This window comes from Eucyclogobius newberryi, unplaced genomic scaffold, assembly GCF_026437365.1.
Source record: "Eucyclogobius newberryi isolate DKJ021-1_F unplaced genomic scaffold, fEucNew1.0.hap1 SCAF_12, whole genome shotgun sequence".
NCBI classification, from domain to species: domain Eukaryota; kingdom Metazoa; phylum Chordata; class Actinopteri; order Gobiiformes; family Gobiidae; genus Eucyclogobius; species Eucyclogobius newberryi.
Genome location: NW_027315746.1, coordinates 3,965,290 through 3,992,128, shown reverse-complemented (window position 1 = coordinate 3,992,128; position 26,839 = coordinate 3,965,290). Strand labels below are relative to the sequence as shown.

The 26,839-nt window shown below is 45.2% G+C and overlaps 1 protein-coding gene across 1 annotated transcript in view; it reads right to left on the bottom strand.

Annotated features, from left to right (window-relative positions):
- Window positions 1-1,956: 1,956 nt before the first annotated feature.
- LOC140355702 (uncharacterized) overlaps window positions 1,957-26,839 on the bottom strand; it is a 31,243-nt gene continuing 6,360 nt past the window's right edge. The window contains 19 exon segments of the mRNA XM_072440359.1: window positions 1,957-2,393; window positions 2,396-2,961; window positions 7,388-7,434; window positions 7,977-8,147; window positions 8,214-8,381; window positions 8,562-8,729; window positions 9,044-10,811; window positions 14,169-14,358; window positions 14,463-14,517; window positions 14,664-14,747; window positions 16,879-16,935; window positions 20,133-20,768; window positions 22,032-22,166; window positions 23,812-24,075; window positions 24,193-24,303; window positions 24,577-24,687; window positions 24,797-24,973; window positions 26,282-26,401; window positions 26,728-26,798. Coding sequence (XP_072296460.1) covers window positions 2,322-2,393; window positions 2,396-2,961; window positions 7,388-7,434; window positions 7,977-8,147; window positions 8,214-8,381; window positions 8,562-8,729; window positions 9,044-10,811; window positions 14,169-14,358; window positions 14,463-14,517; window positions 14,664-14,747; window positions 16,879-16,935; window positions 20,133-20,768; window positions 22,032-22,166; window positions 23,812-24,075; window positions 24,193-24,303; window positions 24,577-24,687; window positions 24,797-24,973; window positions 26,282-26,401; window positions 26,728-26,798 — 4,971 coding nt within the window. The 3' untranslated portion in view covers window positions 1,957-2,321.

Below are 26,839 nucleotides of genomic sequence, written 5' to 3'. Positions count from 1 at the left end.
GGTTACTCTTTACTTGATCATTGTTTACAGGAAACTGCCGTAACAGTGTGTTTCTACCAAAATGTCTATTCCACAGAATGTAAGGGGCCCACATCTGATTAACTACCGAATGAGAGATGTCTCCATCGGCTGCGAGGCCTTGAGATGCCTCGTATACATCTGTGTTTTCTCATGATCTCATTTCTGTAACTTCTCCCCTGGTGCTACCCAAATAAGGATACTTTTACATCTTGTTCTCTCATTGGCTAATCCGTTGGTACATGGATAGGGTCATACCTGTCAGATATTGTTTATCGGTCTTTGTGCGGTTTCAGTATATAAGGCGAGGTGCGCCCAGAGACGGGGTTCGTCTTCCTGATCACCAGCGGACCCAGGGCGCTGTTTTCTGCTGTCCTGTATTTGACACTGCTTTCTCTGTAAATAAACTAACTTGAAAAGTTGCAGAGCTTTGTCAGCGTGAATCCTTTGTCTACACCCTACGCCCCAAACGAGCATTGATCCAGCCACCACAGTCCCCCAGTAAGTGGAGACACTGCTGGTCTCTGGATCCACAGACTCACACGTGTCCACAATCATCTTCTTCAGGCTTTTTGTGAGCTCAGAACCTCCTTTTGCACCTTTGGAATTCTTTAAGAAGAGACTCTGACGTTTGCTCCACCATCTCATTTATGTTCAGAGAGATTAAGTCTTTAAGTCTTGTGATGGCAAAAGAGGTATAAAAGAGATATAAAAGAGATATAAAAGTGGATTAAAGTCACTCACGTTGTGTCACTTCTTGGTCCGAGGAGGTTTTTCTGCTCCTTCAAACTCCATAAACGTCTCTAAAATGTGAAATCAAAGCTGAGCAGAATCTGTGTCACACCCATAGACCATGAAAACGAGTGGACTGTTGGACTGTGAGGTCAGAGGCCACGCCCCCAAATACTCACACAGGTATATAAATACACACGTGGTACATTCTGTCAGTCAAAGTCTGAAACAGTAACTCTTCTGCTCATGTCCCAACACTGCCACCTTCTGGAAATGTCGTGTCAGGTTCATTCATAAATCTAACACCCAAACTTGACTTTTCCGTTTCGAGACGAGCTCTTTGGTTTTTTACAACAATCTGAACAAACGTTACATTATAAACCTTCTGGTCATTCTGGAAAAATGTCATATTCACAAAACCAAACTCAGAAATAAAGAAAAGAACTAAAAAGAAATGGACCTGGAGCGACTAAAGTCCAGTGCGCTCTCTCTGCTACTATATTCACAGTTTAATATTGATAAAGTTGTGTGGTCTTGACTTCCTCTTGAGACGTGAGTGGGACATTTTCATCTGCAGGTCCTTCTTGATGAAAAACTCCTCTTCAAACACAAGTTCAAGCGCACAACTCTCCCACGTGGAATAACAGATATGTACTTGTGAACAGGAGATGGACCTTTCTCCACCAGAGCTTTTCTAACGCTGTTCGTGGAGAAAGAAGAACATTGTGTGTGAATTCTGTGCCAAATATCAGATCTGCTGTAGCCAAAGAAGATCTAAACAGAGTGTCCAGTCTCTCCCAGGATCTCTGACCAACACGGTTAAACAGGATCTAATACAGTCTAAGGTGACCCCTGTAATGAGGGCTCTTTGTGTGGACGCTGCTGAGTTATCGGCCACTTTATTAGGTACACCTGTCCAACTGCTCGTTAACGCAAATGTCTCATCAGCCAATCACACGGCAGCAGCTCAATGCATTTAGGCTGTAGACTTGGTCAAGAGGATCTGCTGCAGTTCAAAGCAGCATCAGGACGGGGAAGAAAGGTGATTGAAGTGACTTTGAAGGTGGCGTGGTTGTTGGTGCCAGACGGGCTGGTCTGAGTATTTCACAAACTGTTGATCTACTGGGATTTTCACACATCTCTAGGGTTCACAGAGAATGGTCGGAAAAAGAGACAATATCCAGTGATTATTATGAAACCCTCTTTTATTATAAATCACATCATCAGCAAAATGTCAACCATCATCAGTCAATTCATCCTGAAAATCAAAGAAATATTAAATACATTTATTAAACATGAAGCAAAACATTTCATCACAAATGTTCAGGGAGTAAATACCATTTTGTCCTGGGACTTTTGAAAACATAAAACTATAATAATAATAATAATGATAAAATGTTTGAGAATGAGTGACAGTTTCTGACTCCATGAGAGTTTAGTCAGATTTGACAAATTCCTTTTTGAAGCGTTTCAATGTAAAACAGAAATAATTGTTTGATTCGTCGAACACTAAAATAATCTCGACAAAATAATATGAATAATAAAATGCTCATTGAAGTTAAATGTTTTTTCTAAATGTGTTTGTGTTTGGGGTGAGACCAGACTAACAGGACCTGAAGTGTCAGTCCTCCAGGGGGCGCTGTGTGCTCAGCTTCACCAGAGACACTGAACTGTTTAACCCCCTCAGTCTAAACCCAGGAAACAGAGGCTCAGTGAAGGAGGAGCTGAAGGTGTGGAGGTGGGACAGTTCTCCACCAGAGAGGACCTTATAGAAGGACAGAGCTCCAGCCTCAGAGTCCAGGAACACGCCCACTCTGGAGGTGTTTGGAGATAACTGAGGTGACAGCTTATATCTTCTCAAACTTGACATAAACTCAGGTCTTTCTTTCTCATTGTGCATAAAATAATATTCTCCTCCCCAGATCCTCAGACTCCAGGACTGATCATTGAATCCAAACCCACACTTCTCACTCTCTCCTCTCCGTCTGATTCCTCTGTAACTCACTGCTACATCAACGTTCCCCCAGCACTGCACCTCCCAGTAACAGCGCCCCCTCAGGCCGGAGGAGGCCAGGACCTGACACCAGTGTGTGAACCTGTCCTCATGATCTGGAACTTGTTCTGACTCAGAGAATCTCACAGTCCGTTTGTCCTCAGACAGATGGAGTCTTCTGTTTGCCGTGTTTGGATCCAGAGTGAGCTCACAGTGATCTGAAACACAAAGACACATTTAAAATGTGATGATTTAAACAGGTTAGTGAGAGTAAATATGAAGTGTGAAAGTGCTGTTTCTTCTCAAAGGTAAATCAATGATAATGAGGTGGTTGGAGGCTCAGCTCATGTGTGATCAGCTTCAACATGTTTAGTTTGGCTCAAAACCTCATCAGTGTTTTGAACTGGGACGTTCAGTTTGTGCGGCTCCAGATCCAATACTGATCTTTAATGTTTGTTCTTTACAATACTGATCCGATACCGATCCAATACCGATCTGATCTTCTTATATTTCATGTTTTGATCTTGAGCCTTTATAAAACATGAAGAACACAAAGCTGAATTTGGCTCCAGTTTAATTCCATGACGACAGTTTCAATATGAATATTACAGAATAGTGTTTTAAAGTGGTCCACAGCTTCAGAGCATCACACTCACTGTGACAGACACATTGATGGATTGATGCAGGTCAAATGAGATGTGCATTTATATATTTGTGAATAAATCATTGGTGGACGACCTAAACTGTGCTTTCTTCACCTGTGAATGTGGATGTTTTTCAGACGTTCCACATTCTGCTTTGGAGCCTCTCAAAATCCACATTTATTCAAAGACAGATTTGTTCTCATCAATTCTCATTTATAAACATGAACGTTGAGATGACATGATTGACAGTTTAAAAGTGGGCGTGGTGTTCAGGGGAGATGTCCGTGGATACAGTGTGGATATTTGCTCCAACTAAAAGACTCTTTAGGCCCTTTTTACTTTAGTTTTTAGACTTGTTTTAGACCGGAGCGCCAAGGCACACGCATTTCCCGAGTCCTCACGGAGCGAGACGAGCCGGTCGTGACACACGGCTGTAAAAACACAAGATTCTATCAAGTCAAAGTACAGCACATTTACTATGTTGTGGAGACACCAGATTGTTGAACTTTAGCCTTCTTCTTTCACCAATAAGTGACTTTTGACTCCTTTGACTCGTCTACTGCCTCTTAAGTCTCTCACACACATGGATTGTAGAAGAACAAGCAACATTTTTAACTGGAACAAGAAAATATGAGCACATTTCTCCTATTTTAGCTTCACTCCACTGGCTGCCCGTCCATTTTAGGATTCATTTTAAAACTTTTTTATTTACTTTTAAAGCCTTAAATGGTCCTGCCCCTCCTGACCTCTCCGAGCTGCTACACCCCTACACTCCCAGCCGTTCCCTCAGGTCAGCTGACCAGCTCCTGGCAGTGCCACGGGCTAAAGGTCAGAGGTGAACGAGCCTTTGCAGTGGCAGCTCCAAAACCTCTTCTAGACCTCATACTTCCACCTCCGCAGCATCGCCAAAATCAGACACTGCCTCACCCTCACCCTCCCCCTCCCCCTCCCCGCTGCTGAATCCCTCATCCAGGCCTTCACCTCCTCCCGCCTCCACTACTGCACCTCCCTCCTCACTGGCACCTCCTCCCATTCCCTCCATAGACTCAAAATGGTCCAAAACTCTGCTGCCCTCCTCCTCACCCACACCCGCCTCCTCACCCACACCCGCCTCCTCACCCACACCCGCCTCCTCACCCACACCCTCCTCCTCACCCACACCCTCCTCCTCACCCACACCCTCCTCCTCACCCACACCCTCCTCCTCACCCACACCCTCCTCACCCACACCCTCCTCACCCACACCCTCCTCCTCACCCACACCCTCCTCCTCACCCACACCCTCCTCACCCACACCCGCCTCCTCGCCCACACCCTCCTCACCCACACCCTCCTCACCCACACCCTCCTCACCCACACCCGCCTCCTCGCCCACACCCGCCTCCTCACCCACACCCGCCTCCTCACCCACACCCGCCTCCTCGCCCACACCCGCCTCCTCACCCACACCCGCCTCCTCACCCACACCCGCCTCCTCACCCACACCCGCCTCCTCACCCACACCCTCCTCCTCACCCACACTCGCCTCCTCACCCACACCCGCCTCCTCACCCACACCCGGTCCCGTGATCACATCACTCCCGTTCTCCGCTCTCTCCACTCTCTCCCCATCAAGCAGCGCATAAACTTTAAAATACTCCTCCTCACCTTCAAAGCTCTTCACCACCTTGCCCCCCCCTACCTGTCTGACCTCCTCATCCCCCACCGCCCCACCCGAGCTCTCCGATCCTCCTCCTCTCTCACCCTGACTGCACCAACATCCCGACTCAAAACTTTTGGTGACAGAGCATTCTCCCGAACAGCACCCCGACTCTGGAACTCCCTCCCCCGACCTGTCCCACTCTCCCTCACTCACAACATTCAAATCCCGCCTAAAAACATACCTCTTCACCCAAGCCTATGACCTCCCCTACCCCTAGCCTCCTCTACCCCATTGCCTACTCTTCTACCCCCTGTTACATCCCCATCTTTTTCTCTCTACTTCTTCTGTCTTGTTCATTTTATCTGTATATTAATGTGTATTGTACGTGTTGTCCCCCCTGTCTGTAAATACCCCCCCCCTTTTTTATATATGTTCAGCGTCTTTGGGTCACTGAAAAGCGCTATATAAATAAAAGTTATTATTATTAGAACAGTGGAACAAAGTGCCACTCCCCATAAGAAAAGCCTCTTTTGAAATCGCTTCTAAAAACATCTGTTTTCTCTGGCTTTTAACTCCATGTAGTGTGTTGATTGTATGTTTTATATGTGTTGGGAGGGCAGCACCTTTTTATTTATTTTATTTTGTTTATTTTTATTCCATTGATTTTAGTGTGTTTGTTTGATTTAATTTTCTATTTGATTTTGTTTTTATATCTTATTTTATTACTTTTATCCTATTTATGCCTCTGTAGTCTTTTACCTGCTGTGAAGCACTTTGGAACCTCTGGTTGTGTAAATCGTGCTGTATAAATAAAGTGGATTGGGTTGGATTGGAAAATACACAACTTTATTGATTTAGGATCAGATTTTGCTCCAACTAAAAGACTCTTTAGGCCCTTTTTACTTTAGTTTTTAAGACTTGTTTTAGACTGAAGCGCCAAGGCACACGCATTTCCCGAGTCCTCACGGAGCGCTTTAATTCATATTAAATGATATATTAATATATCTTGAGTAACAGTTAATATGTAAAACGCAGCCTAATTGTGTCTCAGACATAAACATATCAGTGTTTATTTGTGTCTGATACAATATGTCTTTGTGTCTTACATTCAATTAAAAAAGTCAAAGGTCCAAACGTGACTGTGTCATATTAAATAATGATTGAGACACGTCAATATCTCTTTGTGATATGAATCCATTATTATTTGTAGAAAGGATGAACAAAAACAAGTCAAAGACATTTCTTACATTAATACATGACATGTCCTCTGAGTGCGCCATCTAGTGGTGAAATCAGCCTTATTCAAAAGTGACTCCTACTTATTTATTTCTTCTTTATTTTCAGCTTTAATTGGCATGAAAACACAATAAACAGTAATAAACGTGTAGTTTTGAGGAGAAAAAGAGCATAGATCATGTGACGTCTGCAGAGCTGAGCCGATGGTGCCCAGGCACATTGTACTCACAGCTCCTCAGTGTTTCTGCTGCTCTGGACTTCAGCCTTAACATTAGCAGTGACCGCTGCGTGTGGACCACGTGAGGACCATATGCACTTGTATGGAGCCCATCTAGTCACAGGTTCTGATCCCATACTCAAACATACATGTGTCTGTGTGACGGGGAAAAGGGTGGAGTCTGTGGGAGCTGTGGTGGAGGAGGACCAGGGCATCAGGAGTAACTCAACAATGTGGGCTCAGGAGTAACCGCAGCAACAGCCTCCTCTCACTGCCACCAAGAACACGACCTTTTAAGACATCGTTTGTCCCGTCTGCCGTGTCCAGGGCCCAAGCCTTCAGGGGCTTTTTCATCTTATATATGTTGTTTTATCATTGTTCATCGTTTGATGTTGCACCGAATCACCAAAGCAAGTTCCTATTTTGTGAATTATGTTCATTGACAATAAACCTTTTCTGATTCTAATTCTGATTCTGACTTCTTCTTTTGCATTTACCCCTTGACTACAGATGCCACAAACTGCAGCACAAACAGACGGGCAAAGTGTGAGCGGCGGCCGAGGCGTCGGAGCAGGACAATATGTTTCCAAGTCCAATTCATGACGACAGACGAGTACGAGAGCGAAAGCTCAGGATAAAGAAGACGCCATCATAAATCTGTCTTATAATAATAAGGTATTATCATATTTACCTGTAAGATTAGGAGAATAAAGATGAATGTAAAGATCGCCCTAGTTCAAATGTAAAGTTGGACAGTTCCTCCAGTGAAACAGTTTCAGTCTGATGTTTGTGGAAGTTGCTGCTTGTCAAACCTCTAAATGTGTCGATAAGTTCAAATAAAAACATCAGATCTACAGCTGTGAGTCTTCTACATGTGAAGTTGTACCAAATAAAATACTACTCACATTTTCTAAGACCTGGAACCATCCAGCGCTTTCCAGAAGGATCCAACCTGGAAAACACAAGTCTAGTTTAGACCAGAACCTGGACCAACCCCTGAACCAGAGCCCACACCTGACAGACTGTAGTGGGCAGTGTGGTCTCACCTGACAGACTGTAGGGGGCAGTGTGGTCTCACCTGACAGACTGTAGGGGGCAGTGTGGTCTCACCTGACAGACTGTAGGGGGCAGTGTGGTCTCACCTGACAGACTGCAGGGGGCAGTGTGGTCTCACCTGACAGACTGTAGGGGGCAGTGCGGTCTCACCTGACAGACTGTAGGGGGCAGTGCGGTCTCACCTGACAGACTGTAGGGGGCAGTGCGGTCTCACCTGACAGACTGTAGGGGGCATTGGGGTCTCACCTGACAGACTGTAGGGGGCAGTGTGGTCTCACCTGATAGACTGCAGGGAGCAGTGTGGTCTCACCTGACTGACTGCAGGGGGCAGTGTGGTCTCACCTGACAGACTGTAGGGGGCAGTGTGGTCTCACCTGACAGACTGTAGGGGGCAGTGTGGTCTCACCTGACAGACTGCAGGGGGCAGTGTGGTCTCACCTGACAGACTGCAGGGGGCAGTGTGGATCGTCCCGTAGAGCGGTCAGTCTCTCTGCTGAGGGTCCTGGATGGTTGTAGCTCAGGTCTAACTCTCTTAGATGGCAGTGGGTGGAGCTTAGAGCTGAGGCCAGATAGGCCCCGCCCCTTTCTGAGACCAGACATCCAGACAGCCTAAAGACACACAGCATTACACTCATGTGGAAACAAGGGGCAGAGTGCATGATGGGAGTGTCTCACCTGAGAGTCTCCAGTCTGCAGGGGGCGCTCTTCAGTCCATCACACAGCAGCTCCACTCCTGAGTCCTGGAGGTCATTTTGACTCAGGTCGAAGTGTGTGAGACTGGAGGAGCTGAGGACTGAGGCCAGAGGACCACAGCTGAGAGAGGACAGGCCACAAGTACTCAATCTGGGGACAATACATTGTTATTTATTATGACCCGAAATAGTAAAAAATAGTATTGCAGTAGTACACAAACTTTGTAACAAAAAATAACTTTAAATGCAAGTTATTCAGACGAATAGAATAGAAATGTAAATGGACTAATAAAAAACAAACACTGAAAGAGCAAAGTGTAGCTGATCTAACCTGAGAGTCTCCAGTCTGCAGGGGGCGCTCTTCAGTCCATCACACAGCAGCTCCACTCCTGAGTCCTGGAGGTCATTTTGACTCAGGTCGAAGTGTGTGAGACTGGAAGAGCTGAGGACTGAGGCCAGAGGACCACAGATGCTGTTTGTCAGGTTACAGCCGGACAGACTGAGGACGGAGAGGGAGATTAGAGCGCACTCACACCTGATCGTAAACAAAGTGTCGACTATGAGGTCCGTTTGGCCGATGTCAGTCTGATTTGTGCTTCAGTGATGCTGCTGGAGGAAGTGGACCTTACGAAAGTCTGTGTGTAGTTGAACTTTAGGATTATATGGCCTCGAGGACATGTTTATGTACCAGTGTTTTCACATTTTAGCTGCTTTTGTTGGACACATTACCCTGGAATGTTCTGCCATTTGGATTTAGGGTAGACTTAGAGTTGAGAGTGTTAACCACTCTGCCACAGTGTAGTTTGTACTCACATGGCTTTGGTGGAGGCCTTGATAACCGGCAGCAGATTCAGCAGAGCCTTCTCTGAGGGACAGTATTTCCTCAGGTCAAACTCCTCCAGGTCTGAGTCTGTAGACAGTAAGAGAAAGGCCAAGGCTGACCACTGAGCAGGAGAAAGTTCATCTGCCTTCAGGCGTCCTTCTCTCAGGGTGTTTTGGATATCCTGCACCAGACTGTGGTCGTTCAGCTCGTTCAGACAGTGGAACAGGTTCAGGCTTTTCTCTGTAGACAGACCCTCATCATTGAGCTTCTGTTTAAGGTATTTTACTGTCTCTTGATTGGTCTGAGAGCCACTTCCTGTGTGAGTCAGCAGACCCTGCAGCAGCCTCTGATTGGTCGGCAGAGACAGGCCCAGGAGGAAGCGCAGGAACAGGTCCAGGTGTCCGTTTGGACTCTTAAAGGCCTGGTCCACAGCAGAGCTAAAGAAGGCTTCTTCAGAAGAGTTTGATGGGGACAGCAGGTTCTCTCCAGAGCTGAAGAAGGTCTGATGGACGTGAAGAGCAGCCAGAAACTCCTGCACACTCAGATGGATGAAGCAGTAGACCTTATCCTGGTACAGGCCTGGCTCCTCTCTAAAGACCTGTGTGAACACTCCGGAGTACACTGAGGCCGCTGCAGCGTCCAGCCCACACTCGCTCAGGTCACACTCGTAGAAGATCAGGTTTCCTTTCTGCAGCTGCTCAAAGGCCACTTTTCCCAGAGACTGCACCATCTCCCTGGTCTCTGGAGTCCAGTGAAGGTCTGCCCCTGATCCCTGGTGATACTTGATGTTCTTTACTTTGGCCTGCACCACCAGGAAGTGGACGTACATCTGTGTGAGAGTCCGTGGCAGCTCTGGTTCCTCTGTTTGTTCCAGAAGCTTCTGTATAACTGTGGAGAGGATCCAGCAGAAGACCGGGATGTGGCACATGATGTGGAGGCTGCGGAAGCTCTTGATGTGGGAGAGAACAAGTGTGACCTGCCGCTCGTCTCTGAACCTCTTCCTGAAGTATTTCTCCTTCTGCGGGTCGGCGAACCCTCGCACCTCTGTCACCAAGGAGATGCACTCAGCAGGGATCTGATTGGCCGCTGCGGGGCGCGTGGTTATCCAGAGAAGAGCGGAGGGAAGCAGGCTCCCCCTGATGAGGTTTACCAGCAGCACGTCCACTGAGACGGACTGTGTGGGGTCGCTCAGGACCCGGGTTTGGCTGAAGTCCAGAGGAAGTCTGCACTCGTCCAGACCGTCAAAGATGAAGAGCACCTGGAGCTGTTGGAAGCTGCAGAGAGCGTTGGATGGACTGAAGAAGTGGTGCAGCAGCTCCACCAGGCTGAACTGTGTGTCTCTGAGCACATTGAGCTCTCTGAAAGTGAACGGGAACAGCAGCTGGAGCTCCTGGTTGGTCCTACCTTCAGCCCAGTCCAGACTGAACTTCTGAGTCAGCACTGTTTTCCCCACGCCGGCCACGCCCTTCGTCAGCACGACTCTGATTGGTCCCTTTGTCTGTGCTCTCATTGGTTCTTCTCTGATTGGGAGTTTAAACATATCTTCACACTTGATGGCGGTCTCTGCAGAGGCCGGTTTCCTGGTCTCGATGTGTCTGACCTCATGTTGCTCTGTGGCCTCTCCCTCTGTGATGTACAGCTCTGTGAAGATCTGCTTCAGTTCAGAGGAGTTTCCTTCTTTAGCGATGCCCTCACACACACGGCTGAACTTCTGTACCAGACATGTCTTCACTTCTCCCTGAACCTTAGAACACAGACCTGTAAAAAGAGAAATCTGCATCAGACGTGTAACTGGACACACTGGGTTCAGTTAGAGCAGAGAGAGCTCTGGAGATTTTATGAAATTCAACCCACTATTCCGGCCCCCGTCCTCCCTGTTGTGTGTTTGACTGTAATGTTCCCTGTTCCTGTTTCCTCTGGTTGATGGGCCAATCCACAGTCTTCACCTGCAGCCACTTCCAGTATTTAAGGACCTGTTGCAGCTGCACAAGGCCATTCGTCTTCTCGTTCATCAGGGCTGTGGTGGTAGCGACTGACTTATTTGTTATTTGTCTCCTTTTAAGTTGTCACTTTGATTCTGTTCATGGGCCTTTGTTTTGTTTGTCCTGTGACTCGTACCTTATAGAGACACTTAACTTATTTTCTTAGTCGTGTCTGTGTTTGTTCATTTACCTTTGTGTTCCTGTTTATTGAACAAACTTTATTTCACCATTGAACATCTTGGTTTTGTTACTTCTTTTACCCTCGCAGTTATAACACGCACACTTTGAAACAGCAGAAACATTTGAATCCAGATAATCCTTTCTGATCAGTCCTTTTCAGCCAATAACAGCTGTAGCTCATCACATGAAATGTGCCTCTACCTAAAAAACCTGGAGCATCTGAACTGAATGATTTTCACCCAATAACACTTACCTTCATTTTATGTAAGAGTATGGAGCAAACTGTGAGTAAAAACATCATGTCGTCTATATCTAACTGTTTGGACATCTAACAGTTTGCATATGAAAGTCAGAAGTACAGAAGATGTGGCTATCACTCTATATAACACCTTAGCAAAGCACCTTCAGGCCCCTGACCATTATGCTAGAATCCTCTTTGTGGACTTTACATCAGCTTTCAGTTCTCTGCGTGTACATATTTGACTGAACAGGCTCATGGACCTCGGTGTTAATGGAGGCATTATCAAATGGGTCAGAGACGTTATGTCCAATCGTTCCAAAGAGATATTTATCCTACTCTGGGTAGGCCCTGCCCACTGGGCGGGACCTCCTAATGAAAAGGTGTTATTGGTTTCAACAGAAACTAAATCGTTGTTTTCTATCAAACTAGCTTCTTTGTTTACAATCAGTCCTTTAATGGACTATCAGTAGTGATGCAGACCTAAACCCACGTTCAGGTTCAAGTCCGGATTCGAATCCAGAGCTTTAGGTTTAGGTCCGGACTCATTAGGTCCGGACCTAAACCATGCCATATTTGCATAATGTTATAACAGCATAACACAAGCTACTTGGCTAAATTATGTTGAAGACACTTGAACAAGGACGACTATCAAACACAAGGCTTAACTGCAGATTGAAATAAACTCAACTTGTCTGGTTTATTCACAGTTTTTAACAGAAGTTACAACTCACAAATCACAAGCTACTAGCTACGAGCTAACTGCTAAACTATAGCTTAACTAACAGTTAACGCACATTCATGTGTTTTACTTGAGGAACAAGAGCATGTTGAGTATTGTTGACAGAGTCAGTCTGGGTCAAGGGTCAAAGCAGCTGTTTCATCTGATACAATGTTTTGCCTTTAGACACATTTCCATCTTTAATGTTACAGATCTATTGGCATCAAAAGTCAGGTAAAAACCTTCAAACAGACAAAACACCAGTGTAAATAATTAAATAACAGTGTAAAATAACAGAGTTATAAAAACTAGTATAAAAGTCAACTAGAATCACTATAAAGCATCAACTTAGCAGTATCAAAAGTAGAATATGAAAATATTTTACACAACACATCAAAATAATACATCATATTAGCAGCATTAAACACCAGACCAGATTTAACAACTGTAGAATACAAATACAAAATATAAACTCCAATTAATGAATGCAGCAATTAAGCAATATTACTTTGACTTTACTTTGTATTTACTTAATGCCAAATACATCACACCACAACATAACACTTAAGTTATTTCATTCATATTTACACAAAGCCCAAAGCACAACCCAGACAAGACCAAGCTGACCCCGCCCCTTTAACCATCACAACATGGCACGCGGCGGCCACAGCTTAAACAGTTCAGATAAAGCCAGCGATCTCACCGGCTTCACTTCAATGTTCACATGTGGACACACGGTTCTGCAGCTCGACACGTACCAGGCGCTCCCGTCTCTCGCATCTTTAAACTTATTTCACCGGCTTTAACTTCTGCCCGGAAGACGCGTGCGTCACTAATTAGGGTCCGTGTGCGCTATTGACGGCGGCGCATGGCAATGTTTACGTCCAGCGCAAATTTCGCGATCAATGGAAGGTTTAAGATGGTTTAGATTCTAGAACGAAAAGGATATAGTATGTGAGTGCTATATTTTTTTATGAGTCCAGAACCGAATCACCGGGGTTTCGTTTTTTTTGGACCTGAACCGAAACGTTTTTACAAGTCCAGATCCGGTCCGTCGTAGCGGTACACATCCCTAGATACATTATGAAATGTTGAGTGTGACATGTAGATCGTGTATATTTCTAATTGTTTTGATGAAACCAAAAGGTAAATAGTTTTCATATTCGTATTATAACAGAAGAATGGTGCATTTGGAGCTCCGCCCCTCTGGTCACCTGACTGTCCAACACACAGAGGGTCCTGAAGCCTCTGGAGGACTGTTCGGCTGCTCCGCCGTGACAAAACCTAATATCTAAAGCTAGTTTGTCTCACGACACGTGCTGCTTTCAGGTGAGTAAAGTCCCCGCTCTGAGGGATTATAGACACTTCAAACACCACAGGGACTAGAACAGTGTTTGATTTAGGTTAGCTCCACTTTAAAGGAGCTTTAACTGTGAGGGGCTGCCACACTCTGTTGTAGCTGGACCCAAGGCCCTCACACCTTCACAGAGTTCTTAAGCCACGTTTGGACTGGCCCCGGCCCCTCAGACCGGTATAGAGTTCTTTGGAACGGTTTGCTCCATGCTCAGGGCGCTGAGCAGCAGACGTTACACAAATATAACAAATACAAAATCTAATATAAAACCTGAATTATACCTTTGACAAGATGTTTAAAGGCTCGAAATAACAAATGAGCTGAAAACCAAGTGCAAAAGCCACTCTCAGTACTTGGGTACTCAGCCCCCAAAATGTTTGACTTCAGTGCAAAGCCTCTACGCAGAGTGCCGTGCTGCAACAAACAGAAAACAGATGTTGCTTTGCCTGCTTTGTGTGGCTAACGTGCTTTGCTAGCTTTGTGTTGCTAACGTGCTTTGCCTGCTTTGTGTTGCTAACGTGCTTTGCCAGCTTTGTGTTGCTAACGTGCTTTGCTAGCTTTGTGTTGCTAACGTGCTTTGCTAGCTTTGTGTTGCTAAGGCTCCACATATAAGTTAGCATCAGTGTAAACGTGGCCTTACTGTTCTGCAGACGCTGGAGCAGCTGCTCCTGGTCCATCCTCCTCAGGAAGTCCAGGGTGATGGTCAGAACCGCCTCTCTGCTCGACTCCTCCTCCTCACTCCCAGAGCATTCTGGGTAATCTGAGGCCAGGAGCCTGTGGAGCCTCTGCAGCTGCTGTTTGACATAATCCAGGACCTGCTCCTCCAGACGCTGAAACACAGAGAACACAGAGGAGCAGGTCAGGCCCTGGGATCCACTCTGCAGGTGGAATCTCCTCTAAATGTTTCTGACCATGTGACGCTTTTGGTACAAACCTTGAAAACAGAGTCCAGGTCACAGTCTCCTCTGGGGCCCTCTGCGCTCTCCTCTCTGTGGGACAAACAAACCAATGATACAACATTACACTCAGAGCCAACAAACCCCCGACGGGAGCAACAGGAGCGACGGGAGCGACAGGTGTTGATAAAAACGTCTTTAAAGAAACAGGATTTGGAGAAGGTTCTTCTGGGACTTACTCTGAATCTGGTCCTGGTTCTTTAAACTCTGGAGGATGACGTCTGGAGCGGTCACTCTTTAAGGACAGGTGGCTCTGTCTGGACCTGGAAACATCAGCTCAGTCACAGAATAAACTGCAGAAGGTTCTAACCATCCAGTCCATACACCAGAGCTTCTCAAACTGTTTCTGCTGCGATCCCTTTAGGGGATTGTTAGTGAGAGCCCGGGACTGTGTGTCTGACACTCAGACCTGCAGTGTGGGGGCGCCCCAGGGCACTGTCCTCGCGCCCTTTCTCTTCACCTTCTACACTGCAGACTTCAGACATGACACGGACAGCTGTGTCCTGCAGAAGTTCTCTGACCACTCTGCCATCATCGGACTCATCACGGATGACGATGACGCGGAGTACAGAGGACTGGCGCAGGACTTTGTGGACTGGTGTCAGCGGAACCACCTCCTCATCAACGCGGGGAAGACCAAGGAGATGGTGGTGGACTTCCGCAGACGCCACCCCACTGCCCCCTCACCAGTGAACATCCAGGGACGGGACATTGAGAGAGTGACTCATACAAGTACCTGGTGTTCATCTGAACCACAAACTGGACTGGACTCATAACACAGACTGTACAGGAAGAGCCAGAGTCGGCTCTACCTCCTGAGGAGACTCAGGTCTTTTGGAGTGACAGGGCCACTCCTGAAGACCTTCTACGACTCTGTGGTGGCATCAGCTCCTGTAGGTGTGGCCTGCTGGAGCAGCAGCATCACAGAGAGGGAGAGGAAGAGGCTGGACAAAGTCATCAAGAAGTCCAGCTCCGTCCTGGGCTGTGCTCTGGACTCGGTGCAGGAGGTGGGGGACAGAAGGGTCCTGGCTAGATTCACATCTATGCTGGACCATGAGTGTCGCCCCCTGCAGGACACTCTGTCCACTCTGGAGAGAAGCTTCAGTGCCTGATCCACCCTCGCTGTGTGAAGGAGACGTGCTAGCCCTGAACACGTGCAATACTGACTTAACCATGTGCAATACCGTCATATTCATAAGATAAGATAAGATATTCCTTTATTGTCCCACATGGGGAAATTTCATTGGTGCAACGCAGGAAGATACAGAGGTAGATCCACAAGAACAGATCACTTGTGCAATTACTGTCATACTCACACGTAATTAATGTCATTCATGTGCATATAACTGATGTAAATAAGAGTGTTTACTTTACCATTATTAGTAGTATTATTTGTCTTATGCCAGCTATTTTTATTTGTATTATTATTATATTTTATCTTTATTTTCTTCTCTCCAGTCCCTATTAAGATATGAGAGGAGTTTTGTTAATAAGAGTTTTTGTTTTTGTACATAAGAGTTCTTCTATTAAGAGTGTTTTTTAAACTTCCTATAAGTTATCTGTCCTTTCCCCCTGTATCTACTGCGTTGTAACACCAACATTTCCCCATGTGTGGACAATAAAGTTATATCTTATCTTATCTTGTTCACGCCCCCCACAGCCTCCAGAAATATAAACTCATCAAATAAAACACATGCACTTTTACTATAAATGCCTCAATTAAAGGCGTAATGGACGATTTTTTGGCCCAAATCTGAGTCTCATTTCCTCGTGGCGTGGACGGCCGATTAGTCCTGCCACGTATCAATCATAAAACGCACCTACTGCTCACCTGCAGCCTCTTTCTGGCTCGTCTCCAGGACAGCAGCACGTTTCGCTGTGTCTAAGCGCATGGATCTATCATAATATAGTTCCCTCTGTGTAGAGGACAACATTAAGACAGAGAAAGACAGTTTGAGCTCAGAAGAGACGGAAATCTACGGAGACGAGAGACGCGATGTGATCCGTCGCGCTAATAAACAAAGGCACGTGTTGCAACGAGGCTTTGATGTGCCTCCGCAGGGGATGAGTGCACATGCGAAAAATCCTCCTTTATTCCTTTGACCTTAAATACACAGCAATAATGAGAGTTTGACATAAATTACATTCATTTTTAGTAAAAGTGTCACTCTCTCTTATGGTTATAGGAACTCTGAACTGCACATGAGAAGGTTCTGGGGTCTTACTCTGAATCTGGTCCTGGTTCTTTAAACTCTGGAGGTCGATTTTTAGAGTGGTCACTCTTTAAGGACAGATTCCTGGGTCTGGACCTGTAAAACACAGTCACAGCTGTTGTTAAAGCTGCTGCTGCTTCACTGAACTGTAACTGTCTAAAGTGTGAAGAGTCAGACTCACGGTGGATCAGTGCTGCCCCCTGGAGGCGGCTCCTTCACAGAGTCACTCATCATGGACCTGAGGAAAAGCACAGGAAACAGTGACTGAGACTGAGCTCACTTTACTCACACTAAAGTTTCCTTTATTCATGGGAAACACAGTGGTCACATATAGAAATAAGTCATTTAAATACAACGTAAAGTGCCTTTCATCTGGCTGTTTGTGTCACATTAAATGTACTTTATGAGTCAGAAAGTTTGATGTGATAAAGCTGCTCTCTAGAGTCACAGTGAGTCATTTGTGAATAAATGACTTGTTTGACCTCATCAATAATCATCAAATCTAGAATAAATTGACTCTGATGAGGATCATTCCGTCTCAATGGATTTAAACGCTCTAATATATTTGGAGAGGCTTTTAGAAAAATGATCAAACTGAACAAGAGACGTCCATAAGAATAACCCAGACTGTGGCATTAGTCCAGGATAAAGCTCAGTTTGTCTCTGTTAAACTTCCACGTTACAAAAGCTCTTAAAAGCTCTCTAAAGTTCTTTAAAGTTCTTACATTTGTGTTTTAGAACACGAGATCTGTCGAGTCTCTTTTTGCTGACTCATATTTCTTTTACTTTCACTTCCTCTTTTCCTGCCACTTCCTGAAAAAACACTCTTTCATAAGAACAGGGGGAAAAGTGATACTGATGATGAAAATGTACTTTTATGAATATAGAATTTGCCAAATATTATAATTGAATTATTTGCCATTTTCTTGTCCACTTTTGTGTCATGAAAACCAAAAATTATATGTTCAAATTTTAATCTAAAGTTGGATTCAATGTGACGTATTATAAATTGTTTATATTATATTATAAACAGTTTTTCCAAAAGGTTTTATAATAGTGCAATTCCAAAAAAGATGATGAAAAATATTAAATTGTTTCAGGGTATTTTGTACAGAAAGTGCAGTTGGGTCAATTGTTTTGATATATATTAGCATAAATTGAGTAGTGGGATAAATTCTATGGATTCATTTGAAAGAGACATTTTTCATCTTATTGTTTATTTAAAAAAAAAACGTTGATTCAAATTTCCACATAATGTCCAGGACAAAGTTTCTTCAGTAAAAAAGAGCCGCAACAACATCTTGTTGAAATAAAGCACTTACTCTTCTGTTTTTGAGAAGATTTAATGAGGAAATATATTCTAGACCGAGGTAGAAAAACACGCAGACGACTAAAACCGGATTAAGAGATATAAAAGAGATATAAAAGAGATATAAAAGAGATATAAAAGAGATGTAAAAGAGATATAAAAGAGATGTAAAAGAGATGTAAAAGAGATATAAAAGAGATGTAAAAGAGGTATAAAAGAGATATAAAAGAGGTATAAAAGAGATATAAAAGAGATATAAAAGAGGTATAAAAGAGATATAAAAGAGGTATAAAAGAGATATAAAAGAGATATAAAAGAGATATAAAAGAGGTATAAAAGAGATATAAAAGAGATATAAAAGAGATATAAAAGAGGTATAAAAGAGATATAAAAGAGGTATAAAAGAGATATAAAAGAGATGTAAAAGAGATATAAAAGAGATATAAAAGAGATGTAAAAGAGGTATAAAAGAGATATAAAAGAGATATAAAAGAGTTATAAAAGAGATATAAAAGAGATATAAAAGAGATATAAAAGAGTTATAAAAGAGATATAAAAGAGATATAAAAGAGATGTAAAATAGATGTAAAAGAGTTATAAAAGAGATATAAAAGAGATATAAAAGAGATGTAAAATAGATGTAAAAGAGTTATAAAAGAGATATAAAAGAGATATAAAAGAGATGTAAAATAGATATAAAAGAGATATAAAAGAGGTATAAAAGAGATATAGAAGAGATGTAAAAGAGATATAAAAGAGATATAAAAGAGATGTAAAATAGATATAAAAGAGATATAAAAGAGATGTAAAAGAGATGTAAAAGAGATATAAAAGAGATATAAAAGAGATATAAAAGAGATGTAAAAGAGGTATAAAAGAGATATAAAAGAGATATAAAAGAGATATAAAAGAGGTATAAAAGAGGTATAAAAGAGGTATAAAAGAGATATAAAAGAGATATAAAAGAGGCGGTGAATTAAAGTCACTCACGTTGTGTCACTTCTTGGTCTCACTTCTCAGTCCGAGGAGGTTTTTCTGCTCCTTAAAACTCCATAAACGTTTCTAAAATGTGAAATAAAAGCGGAGCAGAATCTGAGTCAGGTGATTGGCCGCAAAGTTTATGTGGCGGTTAGGTTAGCAGAAGTGGGCGTGGCTTAGACTTCCTTTCGTTTTAGCTCTGAGCGTTTGTACATTATTAAGTGTAACATACCACACGCAGGGGCCACGCAGCAGGGGCCACGCAGCAGGGGCCACGCTGCAGGGGCCACGCAGCAGGGCCACGCTGCAGGGGCCACGCAGCAGGGGCCACGCTGCAGGGACCACGCAGCAGGAGCCACGCTGCAGGGACTACGCAGCAGGGGCCACGCTGCAGGGACCACGCAGCAGGGACCACGCAGCAGGGGGCCACGCAGCAGGGGCCACGCTGCAGGGGCCACGCAGCAGGGGCCACGCAGATGACCAGGAAATGGGCTTGTTCACATTAGAATTGTAATAAGATGAACCTGACATGTGGTATATTGTAATAGAGGATTGTATTGTAATTGTACATTCTGTATTCTGCTCCTCCTGATGTGAATGTGTGAAATAGAGTTGTTATTATTGTGCTCACCTATAGAGGGCGCACTTGTCCTGGTGTGAGGCCGTTAAGAGTTGTCGAGCAGGTTATGTATAAAGTAAAAGACAAGACTGAAATTGAGATGTTGTTCTTTATTTTGGCCACGATGCAACATCTTTTTGGCGACGAGGATAAAGAACTTTAAACGGGTAAAGATTTTGTTTGTTTTTTCGGGGAAAAAAAAGAATAAAAGAAGGGGAATGAGAAACGCAAAGGAAAAAGCTGGTAAAATGGCGACCATTGGCACTCTAGCAACGTTTGATGCTAAAAATCAAAGCTGGGAAGAATTCTGTTCAGAATTCAGCAGTTTTTTGAGGCCAACGGGATTGTCGACAGAGACAAGCAGAGAGTTATTCTCCTCAGTGTGGTCGGCACATCTACGTACAGTTTAATGCAAACTTAAAAATCTAAAAGTTGAAGTAAAAGACAAGACTGAAATTGAGATGTTGTTCTTTTTTATTTCGGCCACGATGCAACATGACATAAGAGAAATGTTTGCAGGACAATGCACAGGCTGTTGAAGCTACTCTCTGAGGTGGTGGAGGTCCTTTGACACAGGTCCTCTCTGAGGTGGTGGAGGTCCTTTGACACAGGTCCTCTCTGAGGTGGTGGAGGTCCTTTGACACAGGTCCTCTCTGAGGTGGTGGAGGTCCTTTGACACAGGTCCTCTCTGAGGTGGTGGAGGTCCTTTGACACAGGTCCTCTCTGAGGTGGTGGAGGTCCTTTGACACAGGTCCTCTCTGAGGTGGTGGAGGTCCTTTGACACAGGTCCTCTCTGAGGTGGTGGAGGTCCTTTGACACAGGTCCTCTCTGAGGTGGTGGAGGTCCTTTGACACAGGTCCTCTCTGAGGTGGTGGAGGTCCTTTGACACAGGTCCTCTCTGAGGTGGTGGAGGTCCTTTGACACAGGTCCTCTCTGAGGTGGTGGAGGTCCTTTGACACAGGTCCTCTCTGAGGTGGTGGAGGTCCTTTGACACACGTCCTCTCTGAGGTGGTTGAGGTCCGACCGTTGTGTCGCAGGAGGATGTTGTCCAAAATCAAGACTATTCTGGAATGACCCGCTCCACAATGTGCTGGTCATATGCAAGAGACTGTTACTGCCACTGACCCACTGCGACACCCAGGAAATCACTGCTGTCGCCATCAAACTGCAATCATTGTGCAATATTCACAAAAAAAAAACCTGTATCTGAACATGCTGTATTTAATTTGTTTAAGTTAATGTTAAATGTAAATTCATTCAGGTTTTACCTTTTCCTGTTCAGTTAAGCAGCTTCAGGGTGTTGGAGATTTTTAGTTGCTATCTAATTTATATTTGATAACTCTTAATTCTTCTGCTGTTCTACAATTTACACTTAACTGACTTCTAACTATTTAAACCAGGGGTATTCAACCTAAGGCCCGGGGGCCAAATCGAGCCCTCCAAGCGAAATGATCCGGTTGACCCATCGTCTAAACATAAAAATAATCTTACTGGTTTATTTCTGGTTAGCACTAGTTTAGACCTGGTTTGTTCTTAGTTTAGGTTAGGGTTAGGGTTAGGGTTAGGGTTAAGGTTAAGGTTAAGGTTAGGGTTAGGGTTAGGGTTAGGGTTAGGGTTAGGGTTAAGGTTAAGGTTAGGGTTAGGGTTAGGGTTAGGGTTAGGGTTAGGGTTAAGGTTAAGGTTAAGGTTAAGGTTAAGGTTAAGGTTAAGGTTAGGGTTAGGGTTAGGGTTAGGGTTAGGGTTAGGGTTAGGGTTAGGGTTAGGGTTAAGGTTAGGGTTAAGGTTAAGGTTAAGGTTAAGGTTAAGGTTAGGGTTAGGGTTAGGGTTAGGGTTAGGGTTAGGGTTAGGGTTAGGGTTAGGGTTAGGGTTAGGGTTAGGGTTAGGGTTAGGGTTAGGGTTAAGGTTAAGGTTAAGGTTAAGGTTAGGGTTAGGGTTAGGGTTAGGGTTAGGGTTAGGGTTAGGGTTAGGGTTAGGGTTAGGGTTAGGGTTAAGGTTAAGGTTAAGGTTAGGGTTAGCCATGAGGCTATATGGCAGTGCCGCGGTTCCTGAAACTGCTGGGCCATTTGACCGCGCCGCGGCTCTGCAGCCACGGCCAAAGAATTAAGTCTAAAGAATGACGTACAACTACCGCCATAAAACACTGAAGAATAAGAATTATAAACTTTACAAAAATGGTCAAACTGGCAAAATGTTTGGTAAAATCTGAAATATAATTGTGTTTGCGTCTGCATCGACCTGAGAGACATTTAACTGACCTGTAGGTGGCGACACACGCCTTTTACGGTCGATTCACCGGTGCCAATTCGACCCGAAGAAGACCGCACTCTCTGTCAGTCCTCCCACCGCCAGGGGGCAGCACCAGGGGGCAGCACCAGGGGGCAGCACCAGGGGGCAGCACCAAGGAGCAGCACGTGTGACGTCTCTTTACCCGCGTGACGTCGCTCCGTCTCTCTCCAACATGTCGGTGTACGGGCCCGTGGTGAAGATCCATCCCGTGGTTTTGGCCTCGATCTGCGACTCGTACGAGCGCAGAAACGAGGGCGCGAGCCGGGTCATCGGGACTCTGCTCGGTGAGACGTCCCGCGCGCGACACCCCGCGGCTTTCCGGTGTCAAAATGAGTCAAATAATCCCGTTAGCATTTGTCAGCTGACGATGCTAACGTTGTGTTGTTAGCATCTCTCCTTTTATGACTTCTCGGGATGTCACGACATAATTATGCAGTTTTTAAGATGAATATATTTAATGTTTAACGGCAGTGACAAAGTACATACGGGTTATTTGAGTATTTGAGAGGCACAAGAGGCTCTATCAGCACAGAAGAAATACAAGTTCAGGACCACAGAGCGCCGTGCATCTTCATCTTGAAGCCTCTAATCACTCTTTTGAAGACAGTGAGGAGAAGATTCTGAGCAGGAGAAAAGATGGTTTGAGTTAAAGAGGCTATTTGTGTTAAAAAAAATAAAAAAAAACAGGAATGGAGGGTTAAGGTTCAATCTTCCTGTGGTTTGTAATGGAATTTTGAATCCCTGGAGAGGTCCAGGGCATTTTGATGCTAATCAGGTCCTCAGGGAAGAGGAAGAGAGCGACTGGGACAAAAGGAGACTAATAGCCCATTAAAGGACTGATAGTAAATAAGAGGCTAGCTTGATAGAAAACAAAGAGGTGTAAGTTTCTGTTGAAACAAACAACTTTTTCTTTTACTTCAGGAGGAACCGCCCGGTGGGCAGGGCTTACCACAGAATAGAATAAATATCTGAGTTCCCGGTCTAAATTTGCAGATTGACAATGACTCTTGGATGATGAAACAACTGAACCTTTTTCTACAATGGAACACTCCTGGACGAATGAGGGACTACACCAACAATAATAATAGTAGATATAGCCGCAAGCGGCAATGATTGGCCCTCGCAACGCCGCCCGCATGTTCACATTTCAGAGATCTGGCGATTTCCCCATTGGAATAACATGGAAGGTTTCTGTAATTGCTACGGCTACGGCATAACAAATATGACAAGGCTGTCTTTGACTATTTTATTGACATGCCAACATAGAATTTTGTGCAAAATTTGATACATTTTGGGAGGACAAAATGTTGTGGTCCCCATTCAAAAAGCAAATGAACAAAACTTAGCTGGGTTTTGGGCTCCAGTGTCTCAAGTTGTGGCTGTAGCAGTTTCTCTCTTAGAGACACTTTTACGCAGTGGCACAGCAGCTCCACAGGGGGGCGCTCGTCACCAAACAGCCCCATGAAAGCAGCTGGAGGTCACTTCTACTGTCCCAGCTCTGGAGCCACAGTGGCCCCTGGAGTCAGACTGAGCCCAGTTATCGGGAGAGGAAGAGAGTCGCTCACTGCACATTTTCACTGGCTCCAGTTCAACGGTTGAAAATGTGTGGAAAGTCCGCCTCGGGGCCCTTCATTAGGAAGAGTTTTCCCTGGGATTTTTCTTCTATTCTTTGGTCAAAGTTTGGGTTCTGTTGTGGAATTTCTGCAAACAATTATCAAGAAATAAAGAGTTGAACAGTTTGTCTTTGTCAAAAGGTGGATCTTTATTTACTGGTGCACAGTAAATAATCACTAACAAAGGAATCTGACCCTCTGACCCCAGAACAATGACATCACACATCCTTTTAAAGACAGTGACATAAACTGATACGTACGCACATCATCACAATCAAATCAGCTCCAAAAGAGATCAACAACCCTCACGGCTCTGACCCCAGAGCCATGTCCAGAGCCATGTCCAGAGCCATGTCCAGAGCCATGTCCAGAGCCATGACCAGAGCCATGACCAGAGCCATGTCCAGAGCCATGACCAGAGCCATGACCAGAGCCATATCCAGAGCCATGTCCAGAGCCATGTCCAGAGCCATGTCCAGAGCTATGTCCAGAGCCATGTCCAGAGCCATATCCAGAGCCATGTCCAGAGCCATGACCAGAGCCATGTCCAGAGCCATGTCCAGAGCCATGACCCTAGAGCCATGACCCCAGAGCCATGTCCAGAGCCATGTACAGAGCCATGACCAGAGCTATGACCCCAGAGCCATGTCCAGAGCCATGACCCCAGAGCCATGACCCTAGAGCCATGACCAGAGCCATGACCCCAGAGCCATGTCCAGAGCCATGTCCAGAGCCATGTCCAGAGCCATGACCAGAGCCATGTCCAGAGCCATGTCCAGAGCCATGACCAGAGCCATGACCCTAGAGCCATGTCCAGAGCCATGTCCAGAGCCATGACCAGAGCTATGACCAGAGCCATGTCCAGAGCCATGACCAGAGCCATGTCCAGAGCCATGTCCAGAGCCATGACCCTAGAGCCATGTCCAGAGCCATGTCCAGAGCCATGACCAGAGCTATGACCAGAGCCATGTCCAGAGCCATGACCAGAGCCATGTCCAGAGCCATGACCAGAGCTATGACCCCAGAGCCATGTCCAGAGCCATGACCCCAGAGCCATGACCCTAGAGCCATGACCAGAGCCATGACCCCAGAGCCATGTCCAGAGCCATGTCCAGAGCCATGTCCAGAGCCATGACCAGAGCCATGTCCAGAGCCATGTCCAGAGCCATGACCAGAGCCATGACCCTAGAGCCATGTCCAGAGCCATGTCCAGAGCCATGACCAGAGCTATGACCAGAGCCATGTCCAGAGCCATGACCAGAGCCATGTCCAGAGCCATGTCCAGAGCCATGACCCTAGAGCCATGTCCAGAGCCATGTCCAGAGCCATGACCAGAGCTATGACCAGAGCCATGTCCAGAGCCATGACCAGAGCCATGTCCAGAGCCATGACCAGAGCTATGACCCCAGAGCCATGACCAGAGCCATGACCCCAGAGCCATGACCCTAGAGCCATGTCCAGAGCCATGACCCTAGAGCCATGTCCAGAGCCATGACCCTAGAGCCATGTCCAGAGCCATGACCAGAGCTATGTCCCTAGAGCCATGTCCCTAGAGCCATGACGAGAGGCTCCGGACCCTCTTTATCAGGGGCCCATGTTCTCATATCATCTACAAAAACAGTATAGATAGAATAACCTGACATTTTCCCTCGTATTATGAAACCCTCTTTTATTATAAATCACATCAGCAGCAAAATGTCAACCATCATCAGTCAATTCATCCTGAAAATCAAAGAAATATTAAATACATTTATTAAACATGAAGCAAAACATTTCATCACAAATGTTCAGGGAGTAAATACCATTTTGCCCTTGGACTTTTGAAAACATAAAACTATAATAATAATAATAATAATAAATATAGCCGCAAGCGGCAATGATCGGCCCTCGCCACGCCGCAAGAGGGGGGGGTGCTAGCGCCCCAATTGTCCTTTTATTACATCTACTGCTGAATCTGTGACGCTGTCACATCTTCCACCCTTTGTTTTACCATCAAAAAGCAATTTTATTTTGAATTCTTGGCAAAATGTGCGGCTTTGCCGCACAGACACCGTGACTCTTAGAATAAAAATGTGTATAACTTTTACCCCTGAAGATGAGTCTCACCAAATTTCAGGTTAATAGGGCTAACGCCCTAGGAAGAGTTTGTGAAAGTCTAAGCATCTGGCAATTTCCCCGTTGGAATAACATGGGAGGTTTCAGTCATTGTTGGCTTCGCGGTCGTCATCCTAATGTAAATCGCTCGTTTAGTGCGCACTTTTGCACGGGCTTCGCCCGTTTACAACAGTAATGTTCCATTTTCCTACTACAATTTAGTCTGCACAGGGCGTGCGTGAGTGAAGGAGTGCGTTAGTGAGTGTTTGGAAGTGGGCGAGCGCTTTGCGCTCGATTTTGTGCGCACTTTCGCCGCCTCACGGAAGTAATAGGCCTCTCGCCAGCTTGTGGCGCTTGGGCCAAATAATTATGCAAAAATGTTTGAGAATGAGTGACAGTTTCTGACTCCATGAGAGTTTAGTCAGATTTGACATTTCTTTTTGAAGCGTTCCAATGTAAAACAGAAATAAATGTTTGATTCGTCGAACATTATAATAATCTTTGTTGCAACTCGACTAAATAATATGAAGAATAAAATGCTCATTGAAGTTAAATGTTTTTTCTAAATGCGTTTGTGTTTGGGGTGAGACCAGACTAACAGGACCTGAAGTGTCAGTCCTCCAGGGGGCGCTGTGTCCTCAGCTTCACCAGAGACACTGAACTGTTTAACCCCCACAGTCCAAACCCAGGAAACAGAGGCTCAGTGAAGGAGGAGCTGAAGGTGTGGAGGTGGGACAGTTCTCCACCAGAGAGGACCTGATAGAAGGACAGAGCTCCAGCCTCAGAGTCCAGGAACACGCCCACTCTGGAGGTGAATGGAGATAACTGAGATGACAGCGCATCTCTTCTCAAACTTGACATAAACTCAGGTCTTTCTTTCACATTGTGCATAAAATAATATTTTCCTCTCTGGATCCTCAGATTCCAGGACTGATCATTGAGTCCAAACCCACACTTCTCACTCTTTCCTCTCCGTCTGATTCCTCTGTAACTCACTGCTACATCAACCTCCCCCAAGCACTGCACCTCCCAGTAACAGCGCCCCCTCAGGCCGGAGGAGGCCAGGACCTGAGGACAGTCTGTGAATCTGTCCTCATGATCTGGAACTTGTTCTGACTCAGAGAATCTCACAGTCCGTTTGTCCTCAGACAGATGGAGTCTTCTGTGTGCCGTGTTTGGATCCAGAGTGAGCTCACAGTGATCTGAAACACAAAGACACATTTAAAATGTGATGATTTAAACA